At 39.5% G+C, this 27,135-nt stretch overlaps 1 protein-coding gene across 1 annotated transcript; it reads left to right on the top strand.

Annotated features, from left to right (window-relative positions):
* The first annotated feature begins 6,021 nt into the window (after window positions 1-6,021).
* On the top strand, window positions 6,022-24,450 carry rad54l (RAD54 like). The gene is made up of 18 exons (XM_023339141.1): window positions 6,022-6,193; window positions 6,278-6,361; window positions 7,232-7,339; window positions 7,409-7,469; window positions 7,558-7,693; window positions 7,855-7,924; window positions 8,586-8,874; window positions 9,241-9,365; window positions 9,448-9,598; window positions 9,670-9,796; window positions 9,869-9,943; window positions 12,010-12,140; window positions 12,410-12,520; window positions 13,928-14,051; window positions 14,133-14,211; window positions 14,290-14,469; window positions 14,646-14,809; window positions 23,968-24,450. Exons 1-18 carry the CDS (start codon window positions 6,191-6,193, stop codon window positions 24,167-24,169), a joined length of 2,220 nt encoding a protein of 739 aa, XP_023194909.1. The 5' UTR covers window positions 6,022-6,190; the 3' UTR covers window positions 24,170-24,450.
* The last annotated feature ends 2,685 nt before the right edge of the window (window positions 24,451-27,135 follow it).

The following is a 27,135-nucleotide window of genomic DNA, read 5'->3' as shown; positions in this document are numbered from 1 at the left end:
ATTAAATAAGATGTGCAAACACATCAGTCTAAAGTAACTCAAAACAACCAAAAAGAAAGAACAAAGGGGAGCACCAAAAACCTCCCAAACACAAGCCTCTAGCTTGTTCAAAGTTTATCTAAGGCAGATTCACTACTTAACAAAAGAAACAAGAACAAAATTGCTCAAACTGTCCACAAACAGTCACAAAACACAGAAGGTGGGGGTCAGCTGTACACAACCTCTTCCTGCTAGCTGCCCCACTGGAGGAATGAACTCGGACGTCTTTTATATGATGCAGGTGGGTCTCATCAACGTCTGATTGGCTTTGCTGCTCCAATGGGGTGGCTGCTCTCCTGCAGCTTCTAGGCAGCCAATCAGAAAGCTGTGCCCGCACAGCTGATCCTGCATAATAGAAAAAAAAAGAGCCTGCACAGCCTCAAGAGGCCAGGGGCCGTAACAAGGGGATATTTATGCTTTAGCCCAGTGACCATGCTGTCTTTGTGGTCGGCAGTGATGTCGGTAACGCGTTACTGTTAGTCGGGCCACTTTTTTCAGTAACAAGTAATCTAATGCGTTGCTATTTCAAATCCAGAAGTCAGACTACAGTTACTTATCGAAATCACTTTGCGTTACTATTTTCTTTTGGAATTTAATTTTATTTCCTCTACGGGTCTTGTCGAGTGATCGCCGTTTCTATGCGACAGTATCCGCAGCGACAGAAACGTAAACAATGGAGGGAGATGCGCATTTTGTTGGTGGAAAAACTGGAACTATTTTGAGTTTCTGTCGCCAAGTCCGATTATTATAAGCGGCTTTGGGCTTTTTTTTTTTTTTTAAGTCGCTCGCAAATTTAATGAGTCGCGGGTTGCGCCTTTTTGGGCTCGTTTTTGAACGTGAAGTTAGACTTAGACTTAGACTTAGACTGACTTTATTGTCATTTTGCATGCACAGGGTGTATACAGAACGAAATTTCGTTGCATACGGCTCAGGACAATGTTTTGAGCTTTCAATGTTGTGAGGTTACTCCAGAATAAAATACAGTATAAAATATGAATATAAATATAAATATAGAATATAAAGTGCAGTAATGACAGTAAAATATAAGTTATTTAGCTCTGTACATGTGCAAGGTATAAAGTGGAGACCAGATTTTAAGTGCAGTCCAGTTAAGAGTTCAGCAGTCTGATGGCAAGTGGGAAAAAGCTGTTTCGGAACCTGGTGGACCTGCACCGGATGCTGCGGAACCTCTTTCCAGAGGGCAGCAGGGAGAACAGTCCATGGTGGGGGTGTGAGGGGTCACTGATGATGCTTCGGCCTCGGGACACGCAGCGCTGGGATGAAATGTCCTGAATGGAGGGAAGGGGGGCCCCAATGATCCTTTCTGCTGTCCGCACCACTCTCCTCACGTTCTTCCAGTCGGAGGCGCTGCAGCCTCCACACCACACAGAGAGGCAGCTGGTCAGAATGTTCTCTATGGTGCTTCTGTAGAACGTCTTGAGGATGGGCGGGGGCAGGTGTGCTCTTCTCATCCTCCACAGGAAATACAAACGTTTCTGTGCCCTCTTGACCAGAGACGTGGTGTTCACAGTCCAGGTGAGGTCGTTTGTGATGTGCACCCCCAGGAATTTGGTGCTGTTGACCACCTCCACAGCCGAGCTGTTGATGAGCAGTGGAGCGTGGCTGGGCCGGTTCTTCCTGAAGTCGACGATCATCTCCTTCGTCTTGTCAACGTTCAGGATCAGACTGTTGTCTCTGCACCAGTCCACCAGCTGCTCCACCTCCTCTCTGTAGTCCAGGTCGTTGTCGTCTCTGATGAGGCCCACCACCGTTGTGTCGTCCGCGAAATTCACGATGTGGTTGGTGGCGAATCTGGGGGCGCAGTCGTGTGTCATCAGAGTGAACAGCAGAGGGCTCAGGACGCAGCCCTGAGGGGAGCCTGTGCTGAGGGTGATGACATCGGAGGTGTGTTGTCCGATCCGGACTGACTGAGGTCTGTCGGTGAGGAAGTCTAGCAGCCAGTTGCACAGGGGGGTGCTGAAGCCCAGGTGTTCCAGTTTTCCTGCCAGATGCTGTGGGATGATTGTGTTGAACGCTGAGCTGAAGTCCAGGAACAACATCCGCACATGAGTGTTCTTCTCCTCCAGGTGAGCCAGGCTCAGGTGTAGGGCGGAGGAGATAGCGTCCTCAGTGGAGCGGTTTCGGCGGTAGGCAAACTGGAACGGGTCGAATGTGGGGGGGAGTCTGGAGACGATGTGTTCTTTTACCAGCCTTTCAAAGCACTTCATCATGATGGGAGTCAGTGCCACAGGCCGGTAATCGTTGAAAGAGGTGACTTGAGGTTTCTTCGGCACCAGAATGATGGAGGCAGTTTTTAGACAGGCTGGCACTGTGGCTTGGTCCAGTGAGGTGTTAAAAATGTCTGTTAGGACACCAGCCAGCTGACCTGCGCATTCCCTGAACACCCGCCCAGGTATGTTGTCGGGACCTGGGGCCTTCCGTGGGTTGACTCTTTTCAGAGTCTTCAACACATCGGCTGTGTCCAGGCAGAGTGCCTCCTCTTCCTGGTGGGGAACAGTTTTCTTTGCCGGAGTACTGTTCAGTGCCTCGAACCTCCCAAAGAAGTTATTGAGTCCATTTAGAAGGTCAGCATCAACTTCACCCACTGGGGGGGAGGATGGATTGCTCATTTCCAAGCCCAAATGAGCAAATGAGTTGCTCATTTGGGCTTGGAAATAAGCAGAGACTCATAATAAATCCCAGAATTGGTTCCTTCATTAAGGTAGTTTTAGTCAGGCTCTCCCTGTCCATCATTTCCCGGATGATCCGCCCCGCTGTGTCTTTGTTGATGTCAAGTTAATATATTACCCCTGAATGACGTCGAGCTTCGCAGTAAACTGCAAACATCGAGACTAATTTGAACAGTGCAATAAACGTGAAAACAGCCACGAATGAACGAGTCCGTAAAGTTGTGCAACTAAACGCAATTATAATTATTAATATTAAGATAAGTGTCACAAATCTGTGCAGCCATCCGAGTTGTGGAGCTGCAGGAGGAGCTCTGACACCAAACGCAGGGCCGTAACGCAGAACCTGGAGGCTGAGACAAAAACACACATGAATTACTCACGTTTTTTTTTTTGTACTGTAACCATTAAAACATTTCCCCTTCAGTTCAACCTTATAAGTGGAAACACATTGTTGATGTTAACATTATAAAATAACTTACAATTAAATATTGGCAAAGATCAATGTAATTTTCACAGCGTTGTTGTTAGCAGCTGCTGAAAGTAACTAAAAGTTACTCTTAATGTAACTTAGTTACTTTCCAAATCAAGTAGTCAGTAATCTAACTGAGTTACTTTTTCAAGGAGTAATCAGTAATCCGATTAAAGTTACTTTTTCAAAGTAACTATGCCATCAGTAAAACCTCAAAGATGAAGAAATTAAATTGACCAAACATGCTCCTCCACTCAAAAATGGGAAAAAAAATGAACCTTTTCTTCATTCTATTTTGGCCACAAAATGTGAAAACAACTCATATTTCAATTTCACATTTTGTATCATAAAACAAAAATCAAATGGCTACTTGGTCTTTAATTCCAGTTTTAAATGAGAACACTCATGTATCAGAAGTTGCACAAATTAACAAAACTGATCCGTGCAGACGTTGCAAATTTTACTACTGTAAAATCATAAATAATATTTTAATGTAATATAATATGCTGCCATCATTTTGAAAGCGATGGATGGAATCTTAGGTAAGCATTTAAAAAAAGTATATTTTTCACTAGAAAACATTGAACAATCATGCAGTAGAATTAATTTTCTTTGTTTTTTATTAAAAATACTTGTTGTCTAATACAAAGTTAGAACAAGAGATAGAATACAGAATGTGTAACAATGTTTGCTAAGGGATAAGCTTCTACAGTTCAGTAAAATAAATAAAAAGTGGAAATTATGATCAATTCAGATGTGATTAAAGCTTTCTGTTTTTCCTCTCACAAATGGCAGATAAAGGCCATTTGATTTCCTCAACAAAAATTTTAATAAAAAGTGAATAGTGAAAATTGACATTTGTGAAGATGAAAGTTGCTGAATTATATAATTAGATTAATTGCCATTTTTTGTTTATATTTCCATGAAAGCCAAAAAATGCTATGCTAGCACAGGCCTTGGTGAAAGTTTTGTCTCAATATTACGAATTATAAAGTTGTTACATTCTTCCCAAAATTTCCTTGTAATATAATCCCAAAATAAATAATCCCAACTTCAGGTTTGTGTAACCAATTAAAGGAGACACATCGCATTTAGTTATTTATCAAAACTTTCTGATGAAATGTCCAAACCTTTCAATAGTGAATTAGGGCCACGTTTTTCCAGTAGAAAAAAACCAAAAGTAAAGAAACAATATCTTGTTGAAACGAGAGCATACAACCTGTGTGGAAAAACAAGCGTTACCAGCAGTAGTGTCAGATACAGTTAACAAGAATTTATCTTCATCAACAGCATTATATCTAAAGAGTTCACATATTTAAGAAGTTATAGCAACAAAAACAATATTATGCTTTTTAGAACACATTTGTGAAACTCAAAGTCCCTGGCACTTTTTAAACTTTGAAGGAGGAAATTGAATCCCTTAAACTTAAAAAGATGTCATGTATAAAATATTCCATATAGAAATGGTGCTTTTAGATATATTTCCAATTCACTTTGAATGAATTATTTAGATCTATAAAATCAAGAAATTGTTCCGCATGCCCGTTCTTCCATAAGGAATTGAATATTTGATCAAGAGTGTGATTGCCTAAATGTTGGGAGAGCGCAAGGCCATGATTCCCCCTCTGCTTTAGATAACAATGTCTGTCATCTTAAACTGAAGCTATAACTCAAGGAGATTTTTTAGTTTTAGCAACTCTTTAAACGAGGTTGTTCAACATCTTATGAATGACAGAGGGAAAATTCTGGACTTTGAAGAATTCCAGCATAAATACCATTTTCAATGCAGTAAAAAAAAAATTCAAGCAATAATTAAAGGTCTCCCTCAGGCTTTGATTAACACAATACAAGCTTCATTATTTTATACAGCCTTCCATGATTTTACCCTCTGTTTATCCAGAGCCACATTTTTATAGACAAAAATGGCAACAATAAATTTTTAAGAACAATCATTATCCAAAGGACTTTCTCTCCCCCCTCGAAAAGAAGAAATATACTTCAAGAATTTTCTTTTATTGTATGCAAAAAGAATTAGATGCAATTGACCCCCAATTGATTTTGGGGGTCAATTCCCCTGAAAAGAAAATAAGTTCATTTTAAAATATTAAATAATATTTATCTATGCAAAGAATTCTTAAGACTAATTTGATATTGAGGCAAATGATTGTACCTTGTGTCAATCTGATGTAGAAACTTTGTAACATTTATTCTTGTACTTATGGATCTAAATTTTGGGAGGATCTTCATAATTGGTTGCTGACCAACAATTTAAATATTATAACTTTAACTTACAACAATATTAAATTTGGTATTTATACTTTGGACACAAATTTGGAATTTATAATGAATAACCTGATCATTATGGCCAAATATTACCTACACAAATGTACATTTTTGAAAATTACCCCCAACCTAAAAGAAATTTCACTTCTGTTCAACTCTGTGAAAATGATGCTGCTCTTCTCTGTAATAATATGTCCTGTTTGTTTTTGACATTTATCCATTTAACAATTTAGACACAGTACAATAATTCAAGCTGTTCAGTTTATTGCGCTTTATGCTTATTTTATTTTCTAATTTTAATCACCTATTGTGTTATACAGCTTTCATGTCATTCTGTAACCCCTTTGTTTCTTTTCTTCTCTTAGTATATTCTTTGACTGCTAGTCACTCAAGATACTTGAACAAGAAATATGCATGCTTGTAAGATTTGACTGTTTCTACAATATAAAAAGAATCTTTAAAAGTTCTCTCACTCCTGACCCGTAGGTGGCGGTAAAACAAAAATTTTATAAAGCTTGAGCCATCACGCTCACCGTACTGGTTGTGTGTTCAACATTTCGCGCGAGTTTAGATATAAATTAGAGGAAAGTTACTGTTGGCGTAAACTGTAGGGATTTTCGGCTTTAAAAGGCTGACATTAGCATCTCAGTGGAAGCGCTGTGTTTAATCATGTAAGGTTTCAAACATTCACTTAGAGGAAACAGCAAAAATGGTAAACGGGTCAAAGTTTTTTCTTACTGCGTTATTTAGCGTGTTAGGCTTTAGACTAATTCGTTTCTCTGTTTGTCTGTGGCAGAGGAGGAGCCTGGCTCCCAGTGAGCTGGCTAAACGCAAACCAGCCGGTGAGGCCTGCGGAGACGGGGGGAACACAGGAAACACCGTAAGCGCAGCTCTCTGGATGGTTACTTTATCTCTCTTTCTCAGCCTATCGCCACCTCCTCACCATCACTTCAGTAAAGGGACATGTCACTGCTTTGTAAGGGTCTGAATCAATCATGGTTCAAAATCAAAAACAGTTTTTTAGAAAAACAAAATCGTAAATATAAAAGGTAAGGTTAATTTGTATGTTCAAGCTTTAAAAATGCATCAGATATGAAAGTGTATTTCAGTGAATTCTCGTAGAATTCAGTTTAATTCCATTTAGGTTCGACCAGGCTAAGTGTTTTTGATTTGAATTGAGTTCGTTGATGTTTCAGAGCAGTTAAATAAATGTTTGAGTGGTGAATCAGAAACTGATTTGTATTTAGACCTCACTTTCCTTCATTTGTATCTCTTCACTGTGAACTCGGTGGATCTCTTAAACACTCCATCATGACAGATGTTTAAACCCAGGACGGTCTGAAAGTTTCACTGACCATATGTTTTCTGTGATAACAACAATTACAACAGTTTATTTGGCTGCATCACTGCCTCCAGTCTATCTCATCATTTAAACACTGACCTCTGCATATAGTTCCCAGCCCTCCATAAGACGTTTAGAGAATGGATAGATAAGGCATCTTTCTTTCTGGCTGGCCAGGCTGGGCCTTTCCCCTTTTTTAACTCTTTGAAGAATTTGATTTAACATACAACAACATTTAATTTGCCTTTGGGATCAATAAAGTATTTTTGAATTTGAATTGAAGAGATCAAAGTTGCACTGATGATTGAGTTCTGCATAAACTCCTGCTGCTTGCTTTCATACAAGACTAAACATAGGTTTGTGGAGCTGACCAAAAGTGTTACTGATTGTTTGAATTTCTCTTTTTAGGAGAAGAGAAGGAAAGTGGATGGGATGAGGGAGAGTCACATTTCTCCCTACAGGAAGCCTCTGACACAACTTAACAACTGGCCTGGATGCATGGAAGCTGACAGACATGTGAGCATGGTTGAAAATCCCAACGTCCCTGAAAACATTTCCCTCTCTTACTAAAACTCTTGTCTGCAGGAGTCATTTATCCGAAGCATTCTCTCCAAGCCTTTTAAAATTCCCATTCCCAATTACACAGGTGAGTTTTACCAGAAGTGCGACTTCTCTTTAATGTCCAGTGATGGAGAATGACTTTACCATCTGTTTCCTTTTGGAATTCCTGACAGGTTCACTAGGAAGCAAAGCACTTGGCCTAAAACATGCAGGAGTAAGGAAATCGCTCCATGATCCATTTGCAGAAGATGCTTTGGTTCTTTATGAGCCGCCGACTCTGAGTGCTCATGATCTGATCAAAGCTGACAAGTAAGTTCCAGAAACATTGAATCCCTCTTTCTGCTGAAATGCAGCTTGACAAGAAAAGCCCAAAATAATACAGATCTGATGGATGGTTTCATGCACAGTGGGAACCAACTGCTGCCAAACTACAACTGACAGAATAAACAAAATGACTTGTTTTTTTGCAGGGAAAAGCTTCCAGTTCATGTTGTTGTGGATCCAGTATTGGGAAAAGTTCTTAGACCGCATCAGAGAGAGGTAATGGAAAACAAAATGATGTAATTTTTGTCACATCTACGTCAGTGAGAACAGATTCTGGCACTTCACATGAAGTATGTCTAAGCCTCTACATGGATAGTAATCCTTGGTCAGTGCTTCTTTGTTTTTGTTTGTCTCCTCAAACCCTCAGTCAGTCACAGAAGATGGTCGTTCACACTGAGGCAGGTTCTGATGGAGGTGTCTTTCTGTTATAGCAATTCCTCATACTATCATCTCATGCAGTATTTTGCTATAATTGCTATAAAGTTAAAGACTTTCAGTCTACTGTTCACTGTCACTACATGCTCATCCAGGGGGAGTGAATCCTGCAAGTCAATGAGTTGATGCAATCTGCTGGGTTTTCTTGGATAGAAAACATTTTTTATCAGTTGCCATAATAAACTGAATCTGAGTTCAGTATTATCACTAAGAGCACATTATTGACATTAAATTTATCTACATGATCTGAGTGCCTTGAGACATTTGTTGTAACTCGGCAATTGAATTAAATTATTAGCAGTAGCTTCAGAAGTAGTTCAACTCGATTAAAATCTGAGCAAAACAATGAGTTGTTGGAAATTACCATAAGGATAATAAGGATATCTTATTAAATAGCATTTCTCTGAGTCATATAGATGATGTCTTTCTTTGATGTGTTTAGGGAGTGAAGTTCCTTTGGGACTGTGTGACTGGCAGACGCATCCCTGGATCCTACGGCTGCATCATGGCTGATGAGATGGGGCTGGGAAAGACTTTGCAGTGTATCACTCTCATGTGGACCTTGCTACGCCAGAGCCTTAATGCCAAGCCAGAGATAAACAAGGCCATTGTGGTTTCACCTTCTAGTCTGGTTCGAAACTGGTATAATGAAGTAGGAAAGTGGCTTGGAGGTCGCATTTCACCAGTGGCAATCGATGGGGGCTCAAAGGAGGATATTGATAAGCAGCTCGGTAGGTCATGTTTTCTAGTGTCACCAAGAATCTACAGTAAACCTTCTGAAGACAATGTAGTCCTTAAACCAGCACTGTAAGCATGAAGAAAACTGCCGTGTTTGTATGAATATATGTAAATAAGAAACCTGTTGGTTTCTGTTTTTCTTCTTTCATTGTGAATATTCACAAAAACATTATGTGAATATATTTTTCACATATTCATAAAGGAAACCTTGACATAGGTTTCCTTTATGTCAAGGAAAACCTATAAGTTGTTGATGTTAATAATATTTTCTCGTAAAATTTACCCTTTAATCATGTTGTTGTTCATTTCTGCAAACACTGCTATGTGCTTCACTTCAGTATAATTTCTGTTTTCTCTAGTGAACTTCATCTCTCAGCATGGTTTGAAAGTAGCAACACCCATCCTGATCATTTCTTATGAGACATTTCGACTTCATGCTGATGTCCTGCACAGGGGCAAAGTTGGACTCGTGATCTGTGACGAGGTGTTGTGCATTATACACTTCAATCCAGAGATAAAGATGAATTCTGAAAGCCGAGTGTTACATTTTTCTTCTCTGCTCTTAGGGGCATCGACTGAAGAATGCTGACAACCAGACTTACCAAGCTCTGCATTCTATGAATGCCCAGCGGAGAGTTCTGATATCAGGCACTCCAATCCAGAACGACCTGCTGGAGTATTTCAGTCTGGTCCATTTTGTGAATGCTGGAATCCTTGGTAAGCCGCATCACCTACAGAGCATCTGAACACAACAAACGTATTTCCCATATGCATTTTTGTAATGGCAGGTACTGCCCAGGAGTTTAAGAAGCGATTTGAGCTTCCCATTCTGAAGGGTAGAGATGCAGACGCTAGTAACAGAGACAGAGAGGAAGGAGAAGAAAAACTCAAGGAACTCATCAGCATTGTCAACAGGTGAGCTCCACAGCCTTTGTGTTCCTTAGTTCTGTTTTCCTCTCTAAGACTGAGCATGTTCTGCTTCAACAGGTGTTTGATTAGAAGAACATCGGATATCCTGTCAAAGTATCTTCCTGTGAAAATTGAGCAAGTTGTGTGCTGCAAGTAAGTTGACTTGTTTCATTTCTGCCTCAGTTATTTGTCATTGGGTATTTAAAAGAATCTTGGCTTGTAAGTCTGTGGCTTGTCAGGATATTACACTTTCATTGTAGATTTTCTTCTCATGTTTGTAATGGCAGACAGCACTGAGTGTTAGTGCTACCACTTGACCTATTGACCCTGAGTCCAAAAAGCCAACTTGGGGCTTTTAAATTCTTCCCCTGAAGGCCAACAATTGCTTCATCATATTTATTATCTCAGCTTTTTTATTTTAATGTTCCCAAGCCCAACACTGTTCATACACCTGGCATACATTTATTTAACCAGTGAGTGTTTGTGATAGGAATTAAGACAGGCTTCTTTTAAAATACAGATAGATTGAAAGAAAGATTTTCTCTCTGGGAAATTGTCTTCTCTCTCCTACAAAGCATTCTTGGATATACACTGCCTGGCCAAAAAAAAAGTCGCCACCAAAAAATGGTCACACTCTCTAATATTTTGTTGGACCGCCTTTAGCTTTGATTACAGCCCGCATTCGCTGTGGCATTGTTTCAATAAGCTTCTGCAGTGTCACAAGATTTATTTCCATCCAGTGTTGCATTAATCTTTCACCAAGATCTTGTATTGATGATGGGAGAGTCTGACCACTGCGCAAAGCCTTCTCCAGCACATCCCAAAGATTCTCAATGGGGTTAAGGTCTGGACTCTGTGGTGGCCAATCCATGTGTGAAAAAGATGTCTCATGCTCCCTGAACCACTCTTTCACAATGTGAGCCCCATGAATCCTGGCATTGTCATCTTGGAATATGCCTGTTCCATTTGGGAAGACAAAATCCATTGATGGAATAACCTGGTCATTCAGTATATTCAGGTAGTCAGCTGACCTCATTCTTTGGGCACACAATGTTGCTGAACCTAGACCTGACCAACTGCAGTAACCCCAGATCATAGCACTGCCCCCACAGGCTTGTACAGTAGGCACTAGGCATGATGGGTGCATCACTTCACCTGCCTCTCTTCTTACCCTGATGTGCCCATCACTCTGGAAAAGGGTAAATCTGGACTCATCAGACCACATGACCCTCTTCCATTCCTCCAGAGTCCAATCTTTATGCTCCCTAGCAAACTGAAGCCTTTTTTTCTGGTTAGCCTTACTGATTAGAGGTTTTCTTACGGCTACACAGCTGTTCAATCCCAACCCCTTGAGTTCCCTTCGCATTGTGCGTGAGGAAATGCTTTTGCGTTCACAATTAAACATACTCCTGAGTTCTGCTGTTGTTTTTCTTCGATTTGATTTGACCAAACGTTTAAGTAATCGCCGATCACGATCATTCAGGATTTTTTTCCGACCACATTTCTTCCTGGAAGACGATGGTTCCCCACCATCCTTCCAGTTTTTAATGATGCGTTGGACAGTTCTTAACCCAATTCTAGTAGTTTCTGCAATCTCCTTAGATGTTTTCTCTGCTTGATGCATGCCAATGATTTGACCCTTTTTAAACAGACTGACGTCTTTTCCACGACCACAGGATGTGTCTTTTGCCATGGTTGTTTAAGAAATGAGGAGTTACTCATTGCATCAGCTGGGGTTAAATAACTTGTTGCCAGCTGAAAGATAATCACCTATGCAGTACTTATCCAATAGGAGGCTTGTACCTATTTGCTTAGTTAAATCCAGGTGGCGACTTTTTTTTTGGCCAGGCAGTGTATATAAAACACTTAAAAATAAATAATACAACATTAACTTCTTTGTTAATCATGTTTCCTCTGGTATTTTTATGATTTATCTATTGGGATGGGTTTCAAACCTTTGAGTTTTGAAGTCCTCCTTTCCATCACCCTAATCTTTAGTGCTCTCCACAGATTCACCAAGACATGTAAACCTGGATTTTGACTGGGCCTCTATAATACATTAGTATTACTTTAGGTCAGATTAAAAAAATACTTTAAAGTTAAATCTGCCGTACGTATGAAACATTTTGGGCTTAGCTGTTATGTTTGTGATATTCCTTGCTCTATGATGATTTTTTTTATTAAATGCTAAATAGAACCCTGATTCCTCTGTTGTACAGACTAACTCCGTTGCAGACAGAACTGTACATGCGCTTTTTGAAGCAGGCCAAACCCACAGAGACATTGCGAGAAGGCAGAATCAATGTCTCCTCACTGTCTTCTATCACATCTCTCAAGAAGCTGTGTAATCGTAAGTGCAACAGTGTGACCTGTTCAGAAAACATGATCCACTTAGTTTGTTTTAAACGTAACAGAAATACAGCTTCAGATGCTAGCTTCTTACCAATCAGCATTATAAATTAGGATTTTACAGCTAATATGTCATTATGTGACTAATTATGCAGCCTTAAGATTGCACTTATAATGTACAAGTTATAGACAATTATGTGAGCGATTTTATTGCAGCTGTAGTTAGTTTGCATAGTAAACACACTGATCACTGTCCTGATCCTGTACCAGACCCAGCTCTCATTTATGATAAGTGTGTTGAAGAAGAGGAGGGCTTCGAGGGCGCGCTCCATCTGTTTCCTCCTGGTTATTCCACTAAAGTACTCGAACCTCAGCTGTCTGGTAAGAAAACATTTCAGTGGACTCCTGAAGACATGTTGAATGATGAGTCGTCATGGCTTGGTCTGCTCTTTATACTGGAAAAGCTTGTCCATCTGCCTCTGATTTTCAGCCATTGTATAGTAACGTCAATTCAATTAAAAAATACTTTATTCATCCCAAAGGGAAATTAAATAAGTCTTGTAATCCCCAGTAGGGATGCACAATATATATCAGCATCAGCAGCGGTATTGACGGTTAGTCATTTTCTAACGTGTCAGTCCAATGAGTAAAACTGGGCCGATGGTAACAACCCATGTTTGTTTCCATCTTATTTCTGGAGGGGAGGAGGTTGGTCATGTGGTAGTTGTTTGTTCATATGACAGTGATGCAGCGTTGGATTATGGGGTGTTTCACAGAAACAGAGAAGCAATGAAGGCAGTGTGGTCACTTTTATAGTGTCAAAAGTGTTGGAAAAAAGAATTTATATGATATTGGTTTTAACACCACTACTAATGTTGGATATTAATATTGACCCAAATTTTCATATTGCTGTATCCTTAATTCCCAAACGTAACATGCTATGAAGCTGCAAAAGTTTAACATAAAGAAATATGATGTTACTGAGCACCAAGTATAGATACATTATGTTTCATTTGCTTAAACAAATTACAAAGTAATCAAAAAGCAATACTGAAGCAACATCTAAACAACATCAACATCAGCTGCCATTCTTCACTGGAACTTTTTAGTTCCAGTGAAGAATGGCAGCTAATTTAGCTACAAATGCAAAGTTGAGTTAATAACTACAGTAAGTTGCTGTATTTAAACAAAATGATTTTCTCTGGTTACTTTGTGTGCATGTACATTCTCTGTGCTCTGAGCCTGATCTGAAACCAAGACTGGGTGGATCAGACTGAAGATGAAGCCAATATCAGCAATGCTACCCTATGTTGCCAAAAGTATTTGCTCACCTCCTTTGACTCACATAAGGGTTTAAGTGACATTCCATCCCTAACCCATATGGTTCAATATGACCTTGGTTCACCCTCAGCAAAATTTGTTATCGTGAAAGGCCTAATTAGAACACCTGATTCCGATAATTTGGATGGGTGAACAAATATTTATACTTAAGAAAAATGAAATGAAAGAACTTCCTCCTTCCACTTGTTTGAGAGGTCAACTTGTCAGACTGCATTAACCCCTTAACTGAGGTTAAATGGACCCATCGGCTTTCGTGTAAATGTTTTTGGGGTGGCATAGTGACTCTTTTAGAGCTCTTGCATCACTTCCCATTTCCAACAGCAGTAATAGTCTTAAAAAGCTTTTAGTGACCTTTGACTGAAAACATAATACAGTTTTGGACATTTCTCAGTCTTTTGCACCATATATGTTTTGACCTTGATATACTCACCATGTCTTCTGTTCCAGGTAAAATGGTGACTCTCGACTACATTTTGGCTGTGACGAGATCTACAACTGGTGACAAAGTGGTGCTGGTCTCCAACTATACTCAAACACTGGACCTCTTTGAAAAGTTGTGCAGATTTAGAAGGTGATTAAAAGACCAAATGTTTGGCAGCTGGATCTGATTAAATGGGTTTCAGTAAACAGTGTTGCCTTGCGGCTGTTTCAGGTACCTCTATGTTAGACTGGATGGCACAATGTCTATCAAGAAAAGGGCTAAGATCGTGGAAAAATTCAACAGTCCCCAAGTGAGCTTGAAAGACAGTTTTGGATAACAGTTAAAGCTGTGAAGCAACCATGAACACTGTGTTCTTTGTGTTTGACAGAACCCTGAATTTATTTTCATGCTGAGCAGCAAGGCGGGTGGATGTGGCCTCAATCTGATTGGTGCCAATCGCTTGGTAATGTTTGATCCAGACTGGAACCCAGCCAATGATGAGCAGGCAATGGCTCGAGTGTGGAGAGATGGCCAGAAGAAGACCTGTTACATCTACAGACTGATCTCTGTCAGACATACACTCTAACTATATTAGCAGTAACTCTTACTATAACATTTTTATTTAATTGCTCTATTTTTTTCTCTTGTAATCTAACTCTCCAGTGTGACAAGTTAATGAGCTGTCATAAATGTGGCAGAACGTAGATGTTGTGAGATGTTTGATATGTGTGTGTTTTCTGACAGACTGGAACCATTGAGGAGAAGATCCTGCAGAGACAAGCCCATAAAAAAGCCCTGAGCAGCTGTGTGGTGGATGAGGAGCAGGATGTGGAGCGTCATTTTTCTCTAGGCCAACTTAGAGAACTCTTCACACTCAATGAAGAAACTGCCAGTGATACACATGACAAGTAAGGAGAAATCATGTTGAATAGTTTACCTGTTGGTTGTCAGCAAATGCTGCCAAATTGCCAGTTAGGAGAAGAGAAAAGTTTTCCCAGCCGACATGGTGTGTTTCAGTTGAAGCTTTATGTTACAACAACTATGGTTTCGTTTGAACACGACTTGAACAGCATGTATGGAAGCTGATCATATGAAAAAGAGAAGTGATACGTTGTAAAGAAAACGAGTTTGTTCCAGGCACATTCTCCAGAAAGCAGCCCTCTAGACAAATGGTGCCCAGGTCCAGTTCTTGAGAGCTACCATACTCAACCTTTAGGTGCATTACTGCTCCAAAACACTTGAATCAAATGGCTGAATTCCCTCATCAGCAGTCAGTCACCTCTGCAGAGGCAGGTAATGAGCAGTTCATTTGATTCAGGTGTGCTGGGCATCTTGGCTAGACCTGGGCACTCTTGTGTGTGCCCTCTGTCTATAAGCCATCTTGTGATGCTCCACCTGTTGATTTGATGGACATGGTTAAAAAATGTTTAGTTTTTTTAAAATAATGATTTAACATTCAATAGATTTTTTTTCATTAATTTTAATTAATAGTTCCGTAAAAGATGACTATAGAATCTACATCAACCAGCTGAACATGTAGCTTTTATTTCTGCACTAACAAAACAAAAATATGACTGTGGTCCCAATAACGATGAATAAACACCTACATTAAATGAAGCACCTGGTGGACCTAAACTGTCCACCAGCTTGGTCATAATAAAATGTCTCAAGGGGGTTGCTGCTGTGGCTGTTGTCTTGAAAGTTTTTCTCCGGACAGACAACTTCTGTCTGTCTTGATGTTATTCTGAAGACTAAATCCGTGCTCTGCAGCAACACTGGAGACTGGAATAAGTGCCACTTTAGCCAAAGTTTTAAAGTCAAGAAACATTTCTCTAGCTGAATTGATCAGAAGTCAGCAAAGCTTTCTGAATGAGGGGTTTTCAAATCCCACAAGCAGTCGCTTTAGCGGGAGGAAATCCTGCAGTACCAGTGGTTCAGTTGCACCGGTTTGTGATCCGTAGTGGTCACAGACACGTTCCAGAGTCTCCTGTCCATATTTCTTCAACTTGCTCTCAGCTCCCAGATAATGAGATGCATTCAGCATGGTGTCTGGATCTGAGATGATGCTCAGATGGAAATCTTTTTTTGATTTAATTAGACACCTCTTTGATGTATTCCGTGCGTAAAGCTGCAAATGTTTGCGCGTCTCCACAAATAAGTGTGCCATCTTGTGAAACCTCGTTGAATTTTTTCTCCACCTCACTTGACCCATTCATTAAGAGTTCTAGACTGGCCACAGTCATGCTCACAACAGGTGAGATGTTCACATCTTCTGTTGGGAAGTTGAGGTTCATGCGGTTCACCATGACTAAAATGCAGTGACGTGCGGTGAGGTTCATAGCTGGTGAGGCACTGACTTAATCATATTCAGATGTACAAATATAGACCCCCTGCATGTTATTGTTTACATAAGGAAATTTCGCGCATGTGGACAACGCTGGAGGGCAAAAAGACTATTTCCGTTCACTCAATCAAACTTGGACATGTAGATATTATTCATTTCGTGCTGTGCTCCACAGCGAAGGGAAAAACCGTTAAAAGTACAACTCAAAACCACGTCTTTTGTCGCTCTCGGTATCAGCGCAGCTACGCGCAGACTCGTTGCCATAGCAACTGACAACAACGCCACAATAAAAAACACTCAAATATTTCCCACGCAAAAAGCAGAACATTCAGTCTGTTGCAGTAGTATTGTTTTAGTATTATTTTGCGATTATTAATTAATTGCTGTGGTAAGAGGAGAAAACTATAAATATATCGCTGCACTTGACCTTGTTGTATGGCTAGCTGCATGGCTAGCTCGCTTACAGTATCTTACTCTGCAGTTGTGGAGTCACAATGTCTGGGATCATGAGCGCCCCCTGCCATGAGGCAGGAGAACTGCCTGCCTCACCTCGTTTCTGATCGCTCTTCAGCACATGAAACACGTTACGCACACAATTGGTGACAAAAAAAAAAACACTGTACATTATATACATAAGCTAAATTATGGAAAATCAGCTCATACATTAAATGTTTTTTAGCCATTTTATTGGCGACGTACAGACAGGAGGAACATGCTCTCAGAATGGCAGCCAGTGCAGTTAGCGAGAGGTTGCGCAATCCCAGGTGAGGCTCAGCTCGCTGCTGCCTCACCAGCTTCGCTTCCGAGCGTTTGAATGGGAAAATGCAGAAATTCAGCGATTTTGAGGAAAAATAATCTGAACTTTTTTAAATTAAATGAAAAATAGGTATAGTACAAACCACTGGGTGAAAATAGCAATATAAATGATTTTATCATTATTATTTTTCCATGATTACAGGTGAGGCAGAGCCTCACCTGCCTCCCCTGACCGCACGTCACTGCTAAAATGTCAGTCAGCAAGTGAGTTAGAGCAGGGAACGTGTATGTTTGAAGACGCTTTGTGATGCCCTTAGCTACCAGCAGATTTTCCCATCTTCCTCCTCTCTCATCTCTGACATCAGAGCCGTATGCACATATGCCTTTCACTGTCCTCTCCAGCGATAGCCAGCATGTAGCTAGTGGTTCAGCAGGTCATGTTCCTCCATTTCTTTTTGAAGTTCATTTGATCTGCGCATTTGTATGGGAGAATTCTTGTAGTACATATGTTAACAACATGTTGTTAACAGTAGTGACACATGCACTAACATGACACACAGATGTGGAGGTTGTTGTTGCTGCACCCCCCCCTTCTCTCTCTACTTCTCCTTCTGAGAGGGTGAGATGTGCTACCAGCTCTCCGTCTAACGGGTGAATTGGGTGTTGAGATGGTCCACCGTGTTTTTTTTATTAACCCTCCTGTTATGTTTTACAGTTTAAATTTTTTTTTTAAATAGTTGGAAGTATTTTTTTGCATGAAACTTTTTCTATTTGTCTTAATAGGCACACTCTACATATAAGTTGAAAATGTATTCATTTTACACATTTGCAACCCCCCCCCTTTTTACATAGATACTGTTTGGGTCAATTTGACCCGGCAGTCAAGTTGAAAGGTAAAAAAGATTTTTAAAAAATGTCCAATTCTATATGTTTCCTTGTGGCTATGAACCATATTTTACCACAAACGCAACACACCACACACACTCACACGCTCACTTTCTCTCTATCCTCTTTACTTCACTAGGAAACTGCGAGAAAGCAGGTGTTCATACAACTTTTGACCGGAACATTTTCTGTTCCTGTGGACAAACTCCAAACACTGAGTGGACACTCGGCAGAAGTGGAGGAAAAAATTAATAATCTCTGCATGACTCATTGTCTTGATTTTAATCAGCGGGTCAATTTGACCCTGGACATTATGTGTGTCTCTAGTTCAATTATAAAGATCACCCATTTAAAAAAAAATCAAAATGTAATATAAAAAATTTTACAAAAGATGAATTTCAAGGAAATTATTGTTTTTTTGTGTCTAGGTTTTTGTCAGTGGACATAAAAAATGTAAATTTAATATTTTATGTCCAAATGAGTAAATGAGTAGGTTGTCATCAATGATCCTTAATTTCTGAGAAATAATAAAACATCATTGCACAAATATTGATTAAAATGGTTAGTATTGGAGTTAATAATTAGATACAAAAATGTTTTGGAGGAATTTTTTGGTTTCTGATACTACTGCATGATTAAACACTCCCTGGGTCAAATTGACCCACGAACATTATTGCTGTACCTCAGAAACAAACATAACAGGAGGGTTAAAAGATGTAAAATAGACAGGAAATGTAAAAATATTACTGGGTAATTATATGTTACAGGAAAACATCTCCAGTGAAACGCTATTTCTAATCTTAAAAACAGCAAATCAAAAAATACAATTAAAATGAATATTAAATATTTGCACTTCTGTTTAATCCAAATTAAGTCAGTGGCTCCATCAGGCCCCCCAGGGCTTCAGGAGCCCATAATGCTAATATTTTAACACAAACCACAGATACATAAATGTAACATTTGTTTATTGAGATGATCAATGCTGCTAAATTTGATTTAATGGTTTCAGCATACATAACTTAAAAGATTTTAAATAGTTTAACATTTAAATGTAAGATTTAAAGGAGCTGGTAAGTTTGCATTGCAAAAGTTCAAAGAGCAGTATTCATAGTTAGATTGTTTCGTTACCATAGCTACAATCTGATGGTATGAGTTTAATCTTTGAGTTTGAGCTCTGTTTGTTCATACAAATGAGTAAACTGCGATTATAACTTATTGCTTTTTAGGTTGGCCAATTAAACTACTCCCCATCTCCCATCCATCCATCTTCTTCCGCTTATCCGAGGTCGGGTCGCGGGGGTAGCAGCTTCAGAAGGGAGGCCCAGACTTCCCTTTCCCCGGCCACCCCCGGCCCATCTCCCATATTTCACTAAATTTAACACATAAGCTGTGCTGATGCTTTTAGCAGCAAAAGGGTCCCCTATGCATAAGCTATAAACCTATCTTCTATAAACATATCTTTTAGGAATAAATCTGCTCTGCCAGTGAAACGCTCAGAGCAATAGAGACGCTTGCAATCTGACTGTAAAAAAAGAAAAAAGTGTTTTTTTGGGGGGGGTTTTATTATTATTTTCCTAAAAACATAAACAAGGAAGGCTTAGCCTGGCCTATAATACACTGGGGGAAACCCTGAACATCATAGCTATTTTACAATCATCGAAGAACTTTGAGGAGACACATTAATTGAATGTCCACAACATCTTTTAGATTTTATTAGTAAGGCAATTTTTCAAGAGTCAGTACAGCTTAATTCAGTAGCAGAAATAAGTAAAATCAGTCATCTTATCTAACCTATCTTTCCATAATGCTGACACTGAGAACTGAGAACTTGCTTTAAAGCAAGCGAGACCAACTTCCTATCTGCCATCCAACACAGAATCACGTTGGTTAGGTCAAGAGAGCCATAGATGAAAGTTTCCAAGGAAAAAATAGCACTTCCTGTTGTGAGGGGGCGGGGCTTAGATGACGTCATAATATGATGACGTAGGATCGACGGGCATCCCACCAGGATCACTCATGCCAAGTTTGGTGCAGAAGCTATCAACCGTTCACAGCAAAATATGAGACTTCCTGTTGTCAGGGGGCGTGGCCTAAGTGATGTCATCATTTGACCATTGGATATTATTGAATTTCGGGACCCCAGCAGTGGCCTGATGATGAAGAAGGTGTTCCATTAGGAGGAAGCTCAGAGCACTGATCAACAAAGGCAGGTGTATCTGTAGGTCTGATGAGCTTTTGTCTCTGTATGGATGGTGAGGTCACACAGGACTTGGGTGCTGGCAGGAAGAGCACTAGTTTAGAGCGGCAGGTCTCTGGTCTTAGGGCAATTTTCTTGTGCACATGGCGGTCCTCAGCTTCTTGTCTTGCTGCTCTTGAGCAATCTTCACCTTGTTTCAAGATCTTTCTGGTCCGTTGTGATGTAGACGAGCTGATCTCACGGAGGGAAGGCACCAGTCTTTCTTCTTTGCCTTTATATTCATCTTTGCCTTGGCCTTCATCTTGGTCTTTGCGGTCTGAACCCAGCTGATGAGAGAAACTCGATTTGAAGCCACATGTTGCGGGGCTGACGGTTTGGTCCCCATGCACAGGACAGTCTTTGGTTCTGTGGTCCCGGCTCTTCAGCTGCAGAATTCTTTGTCCATCTCAATCTTGGCTCGCGGCTGCCTGGAGGATCCAACTAGGCCTGTCACGATAACAAATTTTGCTGAGCTATTAATTGTCTCAAAAATTATTGCGATAAATAATATTGTTTGTAGACCTTTTATACACTGATTTTATGGAAATTATGTAATAATGCATGCAATTTCCTGCCAAAGATAGATACACTTTATTTTCAAAAGAACACTAAACACTGGAACTGATAAACAAAATAAACAAAAATAAAATGGATTCTCAGTCTCCATTAACAAAAAATGCACTTGAATAAAAACTAAACGACATAAAGCCAAAGTGGAAATAAATACTGCATTCAACCAAAAGAGTGCAGATTATGAAGTCTGTATATTATGTTGCCCTTCGGTAATAATTAGATTTAAATAGAGAAGATGGACACATCCACTATCTGATGCAATAGTTCACACTACATGATTTTTTGCCCCGATTTTCCCCTTACGACAATCTTAGAACGTTGGCCGTTCTCTCAGATTGTCGCTTGCGATTTCGTAACCGATCATCCTGTAGTTTATGGTGTGTTAGGGTAGATCGTTGTGGCCACTTGATCTAAATCAGGGGTTTTCCCTGACTGGGAGAGTTAAGGCAGCCTGTTGAATGTAACAGGTAGCCAATCAGAAAGCGCAGATTCCCCTCAGTGCTATCTGAGGGGAAATTATAGAGGGGAATCCCAAACAGCTGACATTGAAGATGATACGTGGAAACAACATTAATGTTTATTCAACATTTTGTGCAAAGAATATAGAAATGACAAGAGGAGGAATTGGAGTGAAATTGCTGACAGTTGATAAACCCGGTAACATTCCAGCTGTTCTTCTTTAACGTGACATAAATAGGTTCTAATGATTTTCATTCAGTCAGGACTGACACTAGCCACATGCATTGCAGGTAGATTGTAGTAAAGCATTGATTAATGCTGGTTTTAAAATTAGTTCACTGAACTTGTAGCCATTATTTTGTGCCCATTGTTGGACACCACACGGCAGGACCGAACCCCATCGAACAGTTATACCTAGGATTTCTGTCTACTAGTTTGCGGTCTCAGGTTTTGAAAATGGGCCGACAATCGGCCGACAGATCTAAGATCGTGTAGTGTGCGCTGGGCTTTACACTAAGGAAATGAAGAAGGGAGAGGTCAGTGGAGAGACCCGGAGTTGAGCGTTTTTTCATTCAGTGTCATCAACAGAAAGAGAAAAACGAAGAAACGATAAAGCTGATAATTAAATGAGGTTGATTGTTTTAATTTATTGTGTGATTAATTGATTTATTGTTTATTGCGAGAGGCTTAGATCCAACCAAAGGTTCCTCCTTTGCACTCACCTTTTATAGGGGCTTCCACCTTATGGATGTTCATTGGCTGTCTGCTTGGATAGATGATCTCATATCCATCATTATCTTAGAGACGTTATGACCTGATGTCTGTTTTCATGTCTTGGTGTTGCTCAAAGGTCACCTACATCCTTTACCTGCACAATCTTTTTCTTTCAACAGTTGAAGTTGTTCAATCTGTTTCCAAATCAGCAAACTCTGAGGCGTTGGTCATCTCTCCTCTTCTTAGTTCCTCTTTTTCTTAACCTTTCACCTACCATTTACCTCCAACATAACATCAGTGATCTTTAATTAGTTGCACCTTTTACACCTTGTCTGCTCTAAGCTGCTTTTTATATTGACAGCATGTCATATTTTATTCTTATTTTATCTTGTCCACATTGCTACTCAGTGGTGGTTGTTGTGTGTCTTGTCTCTATGCTGCTGTAACTGCGAAATAATTTCCCTGCTGGGATGAATAAAGTCATTCTATTCTATTTTACATAATTTCAAGTTCAATGTCAAAATCACATCTCTAACCTCTTTAGCTTCTCTGACTTAGCATTCATTTATAATATTGTGGCCATAACTTATTATTTACTATTATTATAATAGTAATGTGAGTTATTACAGGAGTTCTTCTGAAAATAAACCAGAAATAGTAAAACAATATTAAAAGTATTTTACTTTGGGTCTTATCCAATTACTAAAAATGTTCTTTAAAACTTTTATGCATTAAATAAGAAGTAGTCTCAATTATTTTTATAAATCTGCAAGCTGGAAGCTTACTTCCTCTTTTGTCAGGAAGCCTGCTGTTCCTGTTTCATGGCTTGGCAACAACACAACCTAATTGATTTTATTGAAGTGTGAATCTATTATTGAGACTAGGTGTTTCTTTGCGTGATTAATTTTAAAAGTAACTTCATGTATTGTTGCTGTTAAACTAAAATCTCCAGCATGGGGAAATGGAATGATCTCGGGTTTTCTTGACAAAGTATCACTAGCAGCCAGTTCTGTCCTGTGCGCACTACAATGAATGTTTACAAGAATGGGGCAGTCTTTCTGGCGCAGCAACTGTGCAACTCCGGCCTTACAGCCCACCATCACATTCATGACATCACTTCCAAGTCCAACAACACAAACCATAGCAGGGTTTCCCCCAGAAAGCTTGGTAAGCCCGGCGCCGAGGCGGTCCACTGGCAGCCCACCATGTTTTTGTATTAAAAGATGTTAAGTTGACAGGAAATGTAAAATATTACTGGGTAATTATGTTACTGGGAGACATTGCTGACAATACTTAAGCCCACAACTATAGAATCTTAAAAACAAGAAATAAAAAACATACAATTAAAATAAATATCAATAATTTGCACTTCTTAAAAATCCAAATTAAGTCATCAGTTAGTGGATCTAAAACCATGATGTAGCCTAATGCTGATCACATTTACAACCAGGCCAAGGCATAAATGGACTAAGAATATCACTGCAGTTAAATTTGATTTAATGGTTTCAGCATAGAAAAAAAAATATTGTTTAACATTTAAATTTAAGATTTTGAGGTGCTGACAAGTTTACTTTGTAAAAGTTCAAAGAATTATCTTGATTGTTTTGTTACCATAGCTACAATCTGATGCCGTCAGTTTAATCTTTGAGTTTTATCTGTTCACAAATGCATCTTAGTAAACTACAATTATATTTGAATGCTCTGCCAATTAAACTAGGCTCCCTCCCTCAGATTTCACTAGATCCATGGTAAAATGCTGTTAGTGGTGCTGATGTACTTCGTAGCAAGAGGGGCCCCTAAATTAAATTCAAGACCTCATACAACCTTGGACCAACCCTGCATGATGAGCTAAATCTATTGCACTACCAATCTCTGCTGTTGTATGTAGAGGGACAAAGGGGAGATTAAATTTATGTGACTTTAGTAGCTCTTCAATTTCATATCTGTTGAGTTTTTAATAAACGCCACAGAAATGTTTTAATTCCCCAAGCTTTATGGGACGCATTGTTCTGATGTATGCGAGTATGCTACAAAATGTCTTTCTGTCCTGCTGTCAGAATTTGAATCTAATGGATTGACTTCCTTTGTGGTGATGTTAGGTTTCACTGCTGTCGCTGTGTAAATGGCAGAGAAGTTCGATTGCCTCCAGAAGGTGCCGACTGTACCAGTGACCTTTCCCAGTGGAACCACTGCTTTGACAAGAAGGGACTGAGGGACCAAGTGCTGAAAGCCTCCTGGGACAGTGCTGTCTCCTTTGTCTTTCATCAACGCTCTCATGAGGATCAGAAGGGTGTTGTATGAAACAGGAATCGAACTGAGTGCTTTAAATTTTCTGTAGATACTTTTATTTATTTGGACTTAAGTTTTGAATTCTGATTTTCCATCTTGTGTTTAATACACAAGAGGGATTGTAGGGGCTGGGGGGGGGGTTGTTGGTGTGATGGTGTCATCCAGTTTTTGTTTCTTTATTTAGCAAAAACTTATTTTATGCAAATATTTTCCATCTATAATAACTGAAACGTATGCTTTAAAATGTGCAGACATTCCAGTGTCTTCAAATAAACTTATTCATAAAACCCAAATCTGTAGTATCTTGCACCACATTTGCTTGATTTATATATTCAATTTCTTATTGAATATATCAGAAATTAGATTACTATGCTAACATATTGTAAATTACAGTAAACTCAGACTGTACTCAATGTTAACAATTAACTAAACTGTAATGTTTAAGGACTTCAGCATTTAAATCTTGGTTTTACTTTCACTCTGGGCATAAACAAAATAATCTGCAAACCTTAATTTAAATAATTAACATTAGACAAATGAATGTGCTTTGCAAAATACTTTTCCTTAACACTTAATTTCTTTGCAATTACTTGTCACACTGAATAAAACACATAACATAGCTTCACAAACTTCTGCATGTGTGGGAGAAACCAATCTGTTCAGTTAGTGAAACAGATTCTTATTAATGAAAAAAAACAACTGTTTATAAATCACATTATGACTCTTTGTCTAACAGCCACACAGTTTTACTACATGTTGAGAAAACGTTTGAGTGTTTGGTTGACCCCTAACCTGACCTTATTTAACAACGAGGCAGAGGAGGGGCAGCGCAGGGGGATGAAGGAGTCGGAGGGAAGAGGAGGGCAGCGGTCATTCATGCCTACCCCCACAGATAGAATGGGGCGGGGACGGACAACTGGCTCTAACCACTAGACCAGGGCTGGGCAACTCCAGGCCTCGAGGGCCGGTCTCCTGCAACTTTTAGATGCATCTCTACTTCAACACACCTGAGTCAAATAATGAGGTCGTTAGCAGGACTCTGGAGAACTTGACTGCACTTAGGAGGTGATTCAGCTGTTGGATTCAAGTGTGTTGGACCAGGGAAAGATCTAAGAGTTGCAGGACACCGGCCCTCAAGGACCAGGATTACCCACCCCTGCACTAGACAAATTCTGGTCCTCCAGGGCCAGTTACTGGCCTGCTGGCTTTGTGTGTTTGAGGAAGCGGGTGAGCGGGGTGGTCAGTCCTTGATAAGTTTGGAGCATGATGATCAAAATGGAATAAATCGATAATTGTGACAGGACAAGGAAGTGGTTTGGAGTTGATTGATACATGAGTCGGACAGATGAGATTCCTCAAGTTAACCCAGTGCAGCCCTCTACAACCACTAGTTTGCAATATTTCATAATAATAAAACTTGTTTATTATTTTTAACTCTTGCGTGCAAAAAACTGATTGAAAATTTATTTATTCACTGCATGTTTATGTCTGTTAAAGCTGAGATGGAGCTGCACATGAGAACGGCCCTTTAAACCATTCAGACAACCAGCAGAACAGAGACACAATCAAAACTGTCAGATGACTGATTACCCGTGATAATAACTCAGAAATAGTCCAGATAGTTTGGATGTATTTTTATTTCTTTCCTATTTACGGAAAGTTTATGTTTATATCATAGCTTTGTTGTGCCTTTCTACACTAAAAAACATAAAGATATAAAACGTCAGATATTTCACAATGACATATTAACATTCATGGAAAAACCTTACATAACCTTGTATTAAAGCAGAAAGTATGGCGGCCACTGGCTTACAGGATTCAATTATGCCACATGAGCGAATCAGTAGATTACTGCTAGAGAAGGCAAAAGAAAAAAAATCCCATATCCCCTGGAGGGCTCTGTAGAGGTGTATCTGTTAAAAAGATTGTTGAAAACAAAAGATGGTAAAAGTTGAAAGTACATCTGTACTGATAGAATAAAAAAAAAACTTCCAGAGAGGGTTAAGATGGGGTTCATAAGCTTTCCAGTTAGGCCCTGCATCCCTTCCCCACTTGGGTGTTTGAAGAGTCAAAGATATTTACACATTGCAGCAGTGTGTAAAGGACAGCAACAATGTGGGGTTGGTCATATATGAAGAGTGTGGTGACAATGTTTAAGATAAATGCAAATATGGGGGACAGCATAGAGCAACCTTTGGGAGGTGTGAAGTTAGAAAGAAGGCCTTTAAAGTGGAGCAAGTGAAGACAGTTAACATCAGGTATGATGAATCTGTAAAGAGAGTTCAAGGATAGACTGGAGGAACAAGAAGGGAGATAAATGTTCAACAAAACTCAACATCCCATCTAGAACCAAAAGTGAGAACTGAACCTGCAATTACAGTGGAGAAGATCTTGTTGTTCATTGCCTATATGATTAGTTGTAATTTACTGATTAAATAAAATACAAACAGACAATAGTCTAATAGTAAAAGGAGCAGAGAAATTCTTTGGTATAAAAGACATTTCATGGGAACATTTTAAATGACTGGGTGGACATGGAAAACGGGGAAATCAGGAAAGAAGATGCTGATTATTTTACAGTGGAATGCTCGAAGTTTAATTACAAATGGACAAGAATTTAAAGGACTCATTAAAAGTCTAAACAAGAAACCAGATGTAATATGTATTTGGGAAACTTGGCTCAAACCAACTTTAGATTTTGTTCTTTAAGGATGTCCTGGTGTATGCAGAGACAGAAGTGGGGTTCAGGGAAAGGAATGTGTAACATTTGAACTTGTTTAGAAAATAGCAAAGACTTTGTGCTACTCTCATTTTATGATGTAATTACATTAGTTGTGTTACCAACCCCACGCCACTAGAGGCAGTAGTAGACCCGAAAAGATGCGATTAAGGAGCAGATTTAGAAGTACACAGAAAGCTACAGAATTTAACTGTAAGCTACACTGAAGAAAATAAAAGAGACAAGTTTAAATACATGC

The sequence above is a fragment of the Xiphophorus maculatus genome, chromosome 9, assembly GCF_002775205.1.
Source record: "Xiphophorus maculatus strain JP 163 A chromosome 9, X_maculatus-5.0-male, whole genome shotgun sequence".
Lineage (NCBI taxonomy): Eukaryota > Metazoa > Chordata > Actinopteri > Cyprinodontiformes > Poeciliidae > Xiphophorus > Xiphophorus maculatus.
Note: the sequence above shows the minus strand (reverse complement) of the source record. Positions and strands in the feature narration are given on the sequence as shown.